Below are 10,301 nucleotides of genomic sequence, written 5' to 3'. Positions count from 1 at the left end.
AAAGCACTGGCCAACTAATGCTCTTTGCTCATTTCGAGAAAATGCTGAAAACGAAAAACTTCCCAAATATTATTTGCGGGGTTATAATTTTTTTAATGAGCGTGACAAAAAATTATTAGGGAAATAGGAATATAATGTAAAATTTAGAACACAAGAACTTTTGCTGATAAACTAACTTCGTCTTGCTTCAACTTGTTTTTTTTTTTTTTGGCGAAATAAGGTTTAGCAAACTTAAGTCGTTTACACTTCTCCTCTTTGCATGTGGCGTTAAAAGTAGCGATGATCATAATAGATATGGTCGTTTGCGCTCTCGCAAAAAGGCCAAGAATCCGGAAATTTGACTCGCGATGCGGAAAATATATTTCACGGTGATATTGGAATGTTATATGCGTGCGCCATGTTGAGCTAGCCTCGTGTTGATAAAAAATTTTGAGCTCCGTGGTCAGTGTGTCCTTGTTGCTTTATAATAATTTCCTATGTACTTTCTTATAGTATATACGGATATTATTATATATCCGTTGACAACCATCATTTTTCGCAGAAGGACATAAAAAACTAGATGTAACAAAACAGCATATGTAACCTAACAAACGTGCTACAAAATTCAGAAAAAGTAAGTTATAAGTATGTTATAAACTGCTGGTTATTTGATGGTTTTATTAGCTAATATATACGTATTTTTTGTTTAGCTAGCTAGCCTGTCAAATTGTAGTAGTATTATAATAAATTGATTCTTCTTCTTCAAACGTGATTAGTTAGGGTAAACTTTCCTTTCCCTTGTTTTAAAAAAAGTGTTTTATTAAAAGGAAACTCACAGGACAAAAGCAAAATAAAATTATTGTTTATGCAAAGTCACTTTTGTATTTTGCAGTGCCCCACTATAGCCTAGCTATAATTAAAAAAATCACCATGCTATTCTGACAGTTTTTGATGGATAAACACTTTTACTCTAATTCTACGATTTCCAATGTTGATTTACATCAATCAGTTACTGTACACCTATTATTTTAATGTAATAGACTGAAAGTACACTGATGCAAGATTTTAACAGTAGTTTTTATATAATATATATATACAAAGATTATTTCTCTATTATCTGACATGGATAAAAATTTTGAGAAGCTAATATACAAACGTGTATATCAGTTTCTAACTCGACATAAAATTATCTTTACACAACAGTTTGGCTTCAGGAAAAAATACTCCACTGCACAGACCCTTCGAAATATCTGTCAACAATTAATGGATGCATTATATTCTAGTAATTTTGCCTGTGCTGTTTTCATTGACCTTCAGAAGGCTTTCGACACTGTTGATCATGAAATTCTCCTTAAAAAACTTTTCTATTACGGCATCAGGGGCAAACCACTTAATTTGTTGCAATCATATCTTTCAAATCGCCAACAATTTGTATCAATAAATGGATATAATTCAACGTACAAATTTGTCCGACATGGTGTCCCTCAAGGTTCTGTGCTTGGTCCTCTTCTATTCCTTATCTACATAAATGATCTGCATCATGCTATGAAGTACTTTCTTGTCCATCACTTAATCTAATATGCTTTAACAAGACGTTAAAGTCACTTTCCAAGAGAATCAACATTGATCTCAAGCTCTTAACGCAATGGCTCAATGTCAACAAAATTTCCTTAAATGCAAGTAAAACTGAGGTATATACCTTGTTTAGGCACAAATTTAAACAAGTAAACTATGACTTTAGAATCAAAATGAACAGCAAAGGAATTTTCCCTAGTGACGCTATTAAATATATTGGCATTTTCTTAGGCTCTAACCTGAGTTGGAAATCTCAGATCAGTGCTGCTGCAATAAAACTCAAAAGGGCAAGTGGAGCACTCTCTATCCTTCGGCATTATGTTCCGCGGAGTATACTTGTATATGTTTACTACGTAATCTTTGGCAGTTATATTCAATACCGCAGTGAAATCTAGGAGCTCTTTCATTAATCGTATTTATATCCTCCAACGACACGCAGTCAGAATTATACCTTCAGTCTTGGCATACTGAAATTCTCTGATATGATACACCTTAAAAATATATTATTTCTTCACAATCTGTACCACAAAAACCTCCCAGAGGCCCTTCTAAGTACCTTTAAGGTTGACTTCACTCATACTTATATTACACGTGGGTCCACCCTTGGCCTTATAATCATTCCCTTGCAGCATACAAAAGCTTTTGGTTCTGATTCAATACGGTACCAGTGCATCTCTTCATGGAATATCCTTCAACTTTCCTCTCCTAATAGCCTATTCATCACCCTCAGTTGTTCTGAGCTCAAAAAGTACTTGACTAAATTTTTTTTCACATTGTACACATGATTTTTCATTTGTTTTTTGTTTTTTTGTGTTCGCATGCCTCTAATATTGCATCTCCTTGTATTATTTTTGTACCGACGGGTGGTCGCCATCTTTGTCATATCTTTTAGCTAATAACAGTAGGATCACTTGCCATCAGTATTAACTATTTTTTGTATATATTATGTGATACTACTGTTAAATAAATCTCTCTTTCTCTCTCTCTTATAAGAAAGCCACTAGTCAAAAACAGCTACTTTTTTCTTCTCCCCTTAAAAATCACCTAATTCCGATTTGTCTGTATTTTCTAAATTCTGTATAAAAATCTGATTTTTTCACCTGGTGGTTACTATGCAAAAAGAATACAACATTTTCTTTAATCATTTGCGTAGATCTTCTAATGTATTATTATTATTAGTTGATAAGCCTGTGAAATCCAATTTAGCAGAGAACAGTGGAAAAGATCCGTTAATTGAATATTGATGACATCTCCAATAACTCGTTAATACACAGGATTTTTAGAATTCGTTTACCTGTTCCCTTTGATAAAAAATCTGATAAAAAGATAAAAAGTAATGTGTATATAGGATCATCTGATTCTGGCGAACTGTTAAAGAGATATTGGGATCGGTTTTTTGTTTGTTCCAAAAGTGGTGAGTTGAAAACTTAAGGAAATTGGTCCTGTTTTGGCCCAGGTGATTCCTAGTTACCCATGCAGGACATGATTTCAATTATTTTCACCTAAATGCAATGACGCTAATTGACTTTATAACATTGACACCAACGTAGTTTATCGACCTTGTGACATAACGTTAAGTAATTTGGCGTTTAGCAATAAAGATATAGTTCCTCACATATTTTTTTTAGAAAAAGTGCATGTTGAAATTCTCCCTTACAAACATAGACTTGTGCCCCACCATAAATTTTGTTTTTTCCATTGACTTTTTCCACAAGCCATATACATCGAATGCGTACTTTTTAAAGCAAAATCTTTTCATTGTTAAAAACCTGGTGGTTTACACAAAACTTTTCTGTCGACCTGTTTTTATGCTTGAATTCTTTTTTGTTTGTTTTTAAATGTAAGAAACACAATGAAGATAATAGACCTAAAAAACCTTTTTTAAAAACATTTAGGTATAAAAAGTATGAGAAGTATAACCAATCAACACCATGTGTGAATGTTGTTGTCCTACTAACCAATCAAACAACAAAGTCTCCCCAGGAACTGATGCGTATGTGACACATTATGGACGCGTCAATGGTTGGTCTTGTCCCTGGCATCCATTACAATTTGTTGGATGGTTCTTCATCCTTTTATTTGCCATAACACATTTCGCAATTTTAGTTCATTATTTACCCTTGGAATGGATTCCAGCTGGTGTTATTGTATCTTTTCATGTTTAACAAAAACTAAGTATTTACATTGACTAAACAGTTCCACACTTTGAATCATTTTTATTATTTCTTCTGTTATTTTATATAACGAGCGAACACTGTATGATATTGTATTCCTTTACTCTCAAAACCCAGATACCAGCTAGCGGCTATTTTATTCACCTTGTATATCACTTTCTGGCATTGACATTAGATCCTGCAGATTTGGCTGTGAGGAAAAAAGGAATCTTTCCAAAACATAGCTTTGACCAAACAAAACACAAGCATGTTATAGAGAATAGCTATTGTTACATATGTCAAACAGAAGTGTAAGTTTTATTTTGTTGATCTGTGACAAGGAAATTAAATATTTCACCTTTTTAATTTAAATGCCGCTTTGATAAGTTGTGTTTTATCAATTTAAACCATTTTATGTAGTTGACTTGAAGTCACATACTTGATTGATTGATTGATTGATTGATTCGCAGGTCATCACACAGTAAGCATTGTTCTGTATGCAACAAGTGTGTATCCGATTTTGATCATCACTGCAAATGGTTGAATAATTGTGTTGGTGGTAGAAATTATAAGTAAGTTAACTTTTGTTGTTTGTTGTAATATATCCAGTTGATAAATGATATCTACTTTCTGTCTTGTTGTGCTAATTTTATAGGGAGATGCTTTGTAAAGAAAAATTTTTTGGGAAATTTTCAAGTAATAAAAAACAATATTAAGTGCCCTTTCAGGTGTAAGTTAGTGTTGACACTGACCAATGTACTAAGTTTAAAAAAGTATAACGCCCAAGTATAACGTGACATTATACTTTTTTCGAAGCGCATGTTAGAATGGTATATTTCCAATGCATGGTTTTTACATTTTTTTTCTCTTAACTTGTTCAATCCATCTAAAAATCAAAAATTTTGAATTTTTTTGCTGACCAGGAATTTGCTGACTCACATGACTGTTTTGACCTTAAATTTTCAAACTATTTTTTTTTCAATTATTTGACCAGAAGAAAACAATGAAACAGAAAAATTGCATTTAAAAAAAATTAAAGATAAACCTTCCCAAATTGATTTTTTGGAAAAAATTCAAAAATTTTACAAAATTTATTGAATTTACACCTTTAACAGTCTGCTATTATTAGGACTCTTCCACTTTATATACCTCACAGCAATGTTTTGTTAACAATATTGTTCTATATTTTTAGGTTGTTTCTTGGAAGCTGTATATCAGGTTTTGCCACTGCTCTTGTTATGTTCATCATCGATTTATACTTAGTGGTTGCATACTATGTTGATCGACCTTACGTTTTACCAAGAAGTGGTATGTATCTTTTTTTCAACTTGCACCAAATGCATGTTTGCACCCCGATTTACTTATCTAGTTTTTTATTCTGTCCTTATCTTAAGTGAAAGTTGCAGCCTTTTCCTGTTTCTCTGCTTACAAAATTGGAGAATACCAAGCATGACAAGAATTAGCACACAACTGGATATGTCTTATATATAATATATATATACTGGATATACTGGATATATATAATAGGTCCAAAGTTTTACCTGACCTATATTGCAAATTTTGATTTAATTAAACATAAATTCAGAAGATGCCCCAATTGACCCATCTTTACAAAAATTGCCTATTGGACATTTCATTTTTTTTTTTTTTTTAAAAAAAATTGGATATTGTTTATAATCTTTTTTACCATAATAAACATATAAACCTAAACATTTCTCTATTTTGTAGCTATGGACGATTGGAAATTATTTGTACCAGTTTGTAAAGAAGCGTACATTATTTTCACCATTGTCAATGGAGTGTTACTATTAATTGCAATGGCGCTACTTGGACATCTTCTCATATTCCATGGATACCTGAGTAAGTAATATTACCAATATACTTTGTTTAGAGTAAAGGTCAATTGCAAGCTTTGTCCTAAAGTTTGTTATTGATGGAATAGAACACTTCAATACCAGCTATTTTATATTAATAAAAACTGATCTTGGAGAAGCCTGTTGATCTGATAACTAACAGCTGCTGGTAGTGGAACCACTCACTAAAAAGCATTTCTTAGAGGTGAAATAAACCTTGATCATTGTATGACTTGGCTTTTTATTTAAGGTGTTTTCAATGTTTCCAAGCATCTGTTTGTGTTTCCTTAATAAAAGTACCCCTACAGGGTAACAGAGGTTTGGCAAGAAAATTAATATATTTTTCGTTTAAGAGCAAAGTGTTAGTATTCATATAAAAAAATAATTTAAAAAAAAAAATGTATATTAAGAAAAATACAAGCATTTAAAAATTTCTATTTTTGAGTACAAAGTTAATTTTCATGAATAGATGCGTATCGTAGTGTCGTTTAAACGAAATCACATATCATATGGAAGCTGAACATGCTGTGTCTTTTCGTCTTTCTACTGTTATATTGTGTCATGTATTATGTATAAATATGACTTAGGGTCAACATATCAAAGTTTCTGGTAACCTGATAGCTTTATTGGTTTAATAATGTCACTTTTACCGGTACGTGTGTATGGCACATTTATATGCGAATGTTTTCTACTCTAGTTTGCAAGAAGATGTCCACGTATGAGTATATTATAAGAGAACGTCAAAGGAGTAGTATGAAAGATTTCACCTCAGATGTCGAATCTTCTGGCGATCCAAGTGTACCACCCAAACCGTTACACCCGTTAAATGTAAGCATGTTTTATACTTACCTGGTGCAGTGGTTTTAATGTCTCTTTAATTTATGTTTTATTGATTCTCATCGTTGTGATCATCATCATTATTATCAGGTTCATCATCATCATCTATAATTATATGTACTATGTGACTCTTGCATAATTTGCAATATACAAAGTGCTTTAATGTTTTTGTATCTTTCCACATTTAATGTCTCTGTCTAATGTTAATCAACATTTGCCAAAAAGTCTCCATTGTAATATACAAAAAAATCGACTCGTAACGTGTTCATCTCAAGTTATAGGGAAGCTATATTGGAAAAGTATAATGTATTAGTTAGATGAAGTGCACGCACGGTCATTCTATCATTTGCATTGACTGTGTTTTACATTTTAGTCTACGCATACACACCACGAAACGCACTACACTCAGGACACATACGTGAAAGGGTATATACACACTACTACTACATTCATTAACTACATTCAGGAAACTACTTTTTGCGCATTTTACGTTGTAAAAGTTGTACTCTTGTTTATCCTTATTACACTAATTTTTTTGGGAGGCTGTTTCGCGAGCTTCTCTCGCAGAAGTGTATGCTCATCATTTCAGCGAAAACTTTTTCTACATCCCTGCCTCCTCTCCCTATCCTCCCTACGTGTAAATGACAAGGAGCCAAGTGAGTAAGGCCGATTAATTTCACGCCCGTTTTTGTTTCTGTTTTTACTTGATTTTTTACGATCGACCTCTTGTAGATCTACAGGCTCTAATTTTCAAAATTTCTCCCTCAAGCAAATCCGTGATTTAGCGGAACAGCCAAAATCTTTTTAAATAAATTTCATGCTCGGCCGATTTAGGGGAAGGAAGCTTTCAGAGACAACTGCGTAAAAAAATTGTTTTCGCCCATTATAAGTGCATTTTCTTTTAGGATTTATGAAGAGCCATCTGATAATGTACGAATCTACGCCGAGGTACTATTTGAGTATTTGATGTTATGTGTACAAATTATATTGTAAATTATTTTGAGTATATTTTATGGTTTTGGTTTCATTTCAATGTTTCTCTTTCTTTAGTTGAACAGTGGTAGGCAATCCAGAGCAAGTCATGAACGTGTTTCATACGTGGGTACGCCGGAAACCAATAGTGTTCGTGTTACTGACAATCAGATGACTTCTACCTCTGGTTATGAGTTATCAGAAAGACCTCTACCTGACCAATGCGAGGAAAGTTTGGACGAAGCCGTTGCGGAGAGTAAAAAGAAACGCAGGCTGAAACATCGTACTTCAAGCAAAGTAGGCTTGATACAATCGGAAGTGAACGAGCATCAAAGTGATTTATCGCCGACGCTGTCCAAGCGGTCAGTGGAGAGCGATCACGACCGTTACAACAGAAATATAGATGAAATGGTGCTAGATGATTTCCGATCGCCTAAAGTAAGTCGTGTAAGCAGAACGTCCAGACCGTCTCACCTTACGGAAGAATCCGCGTACGCTAACATTCAGGAACAACGAAACGAGTCGGTAGTTTCAAGACCCAGGTCTCCATCTCCCGAGTCGACTCATCGCTTATCGAATGTTCAAGAGACTGATTATCTTTTCTTGACACGTGGTAAAGCGTCCCAAAGCTCGTTATCAACACTAAATTTACAAGACCACGCAGAAGATGGAAAACCTACGTCGCCGCGTGTCAGTTTATCATCGCGACCTATATTGACGCCGACGAAGGAAGAATCTGTGCACAGTAAGTCATCGAATACAAGTCTCCTCTCCCCCTTACAAGAAAATAGCTCTACAAAAGGCGATGTCCAAGATGAATCTTTTTTAATCGAAGATGGAAGGATCGTTTCCCCAAATCCTAGTTTGTCAAAACAACCAGTGTATGGCACGCAAGAACAAGGTGCTATATTATCACCTGTGCCAAGTTATTCATCTCAGTTGTCTCTGTCTAACGCTGGGGGCATGCGAGGGATGTCTCCAACCAACACGCGAAATTCCACCCAGGGTGCGTACGTAACAGAAGACGGAAGAGTAATATCACCTAAAACTCATCGAAGAGAGACTCCACGACAGAGTACAACGTCGGAGCTAACAAACGTGACTTACGACAGCAACTATGACTCAGACATGCGTCGCCTGTCTCAAGCTCATCCCGCAAGTGAGCAACTTATTTCTTCTCCTCTTGGTAGCGAGACCAAACTTACTCAGGGCGTTCCCGGTGAGAAACCTGTACAGAAAAAAAGCACGGATGATTTGAAAGTTACCAATGTTTTTTCTGAGGATGAAAGTTTGATTTTTGAAGATGAATTCATTAATGTGAGCGATCAAAACAATGAATTCTTGCAAGCTTCTGTACAAGCAGCTAATGCGAACATATTGGCGGAAGATCGTCGAAGAAAGCTTTCGAAAAGTCCTAACGCGTTTACCAACGATCCCCCCACCGATTCGCAAGTTGGTTTGTCGGAACCTGGATTTTTAAGTGACGCTGATAGTCAAAAATTAGCAGGCTATGTCGAAGCCTTCAAGAAAAAAAGAAATTCCAGTCAGTACTCTTTTGGCTCTGATTCGGGTGGTTCAGGTTCTGACATACCGTTAGCAGTGTTGAATGAGGAAACCGATACTTACGCCTTGACAGATTCGTTGAACCGAGTCAAGAAATTAAGTGATGCGTTTCCGTCAGCGATAGATCAGGAGAAATTAAAGAAACGTTCCTTGCCACACCCACGCTTTAAATCAACCGAATCGATGGCAGAATTGTCGGTTGTTGAATATAACCGCAAAAAGAAACTCAAAAAGAAGCGCCCTGGTACTGGTAGTAAGCAAAAGAATCTCCCGCCATTACGAGGTAGAAAACCTTTAGCGGAGGTTACAGAAGAGAGCGATCAAATCTAAATCGTACACCTTTGCGTACAAAAGCAGTACGGCATTTATGTAAACCAATTACGTCTGTGGAATGTGGTAAATTCTGTACGAGAGCTTCCCGAAAAGAATGGGGAAGATTTCATAAAGATATTTTTACTAGAACTATTAAAATATTCTTGTTGTTATAAAGAGATATTTTTTAAAGACAAAACTTATTTAAACTTTAACTACCAGTCAGCTTTTTACTAGTCTCAAAGCATTTCATGATTGGTGGAAAAGATTTATGCACGCGTTCGATAACAGACGATTTTTTATAAGATCTAAGTAAACTTTTCGCTTCAGTGCCTACGTCTATTCTTCAAAATCACTGATTTAAGAACACTTCAGTCATTATTCGTAGATTATTTATACAATCAGATGTATTATATGATCGGTATAGTAGTTCAAGGTGATTTCGTCTGCATTTATCATCAAAATGTTCAAGCAAGCATAGAATTATTTTTTATGAAAAAAAGACTTCGTAAAAAGTAACCACAGATGCTTCTGATGTTTTGAACTTTGAACTCTGTTTTGATATTTTATTGCATTTCGCGCGAAACTTAAAATATCAATCAATTAACACGCACCAATAATTATATTTTAGTGGATGTGTTTTTTTTACTAGCAAACAAGCAACGTTTATCTGTTACTATTTTGAAATGCATTACCATGATTTCGTGCGTTTTTATGAAAGTTTAAATAATAAAAAAAATATATAGCTCAAACGTACTTTTGCGTGTACTCGTTTCGTTCAATTTTGTTATATAGAAATCACCTCTAATAAGATTGTATAAAATATATGTAAAAAAGTAAAGTAAATTTTTATAAAAATGTGAGGAAAAATTAGCTATGTATAAAAAGATTGCAAATAATTAAAGAGAAATTATCACACATTTCGTTGTTGATTTTGAAGGCGAGTTTAAGGCTCGTTTCCATTTGACTGCGCGAATTTATTGTTAGTGCATGCGCATTTTGGAAAAATCTCTTATTTTGTTAAAGTGCTCACTTGATTGGTTGAGAAAAAAGTGTG

The 10,301-nt window shown here is 34.4% G+C and overlaps 1 protein-coding gene across 1 annotated transcript; it reads left to right on the top strand.

Annotated features, from left to right (window-relative positions):
* Window positions 1-469: 469 nt before the first annotated feature.
* On the top strand, window positions 470-10,160 carry LOC130614703 (uncharacterized). Its single transcript, XM_057436142.1, has 10 exons — window positions 470-613; window positions 3,450-3,701; window positions 3,846-4,018; window positions 4,178-4,279; window positions 4,900-5,015; window positions 5,436-5,567; window positions 6,258-6,388; window positions 6,771-6,823; window positions 7,303-7,345; window positions 7,448-10,160. The coding sequence occupies exons 2-10, from the start codon at window positions 3,486-3,488 to the stop codon at window positions 9,260-9,262; spliced, it is 2,781 nt and encodes a 926-aa protein (XP_057292125.1). The 5' UTR covers window positions 470-613; window positions 3,450-3,485; the 3' UTR covers window positions 9,263-10,160.
* Window positions 10,161-10,301: the final 141 nt, after the last annotated feature.

This window comes from Hydractinia symbiolongicarpus, chromosome 11 (genome assembly GCF_029227915.1).
Source record: "Hydractinia symbiolongicarpus strain clone_291-10 chromosome 11, HSymV2.1, whole genome shotgun sequence".
Classification (NCBI taxonomy): Eukaryota; Metazoa; Cnidaria; class Hydrozoa; order Anthoathecata; family Hydractiniidae; genus Hydractinia; species Hydractinia symbiolongicarpus.
The sequence above is the reverse complement of the archived record's forward strand: the minus strand, read 5'-3'. Positions and strand labels throughout refer to the sequence as shown.

What these genes read in the sequence shown, in the direction of transcription:
- LOC130614703 (XM_057436142.1), top strand. Translation starts at nt 3,486, where the DNA reads ATGTGTGAATGTTGTTGTCCTACTAACCAATCAAACAACAAAGTCTCC. An exon ending in CATATTCCATGGATACCTGA is followed by an intron (nt 5,568 to 6,257) that starts GTAAGTAATATT and finishes TTTCTACTCTAG; the next exon opens with TTTGCAAGAAGATGTCCACG. An exon ending in AACCGTTACACCCGTTAAAT is followed by an intron (nt 6,389 to 6,770) that starts GTAAGCATGTTT and finishes TTTACATTTTAG; the next exon opens with TCTACGCATACACACCACGA.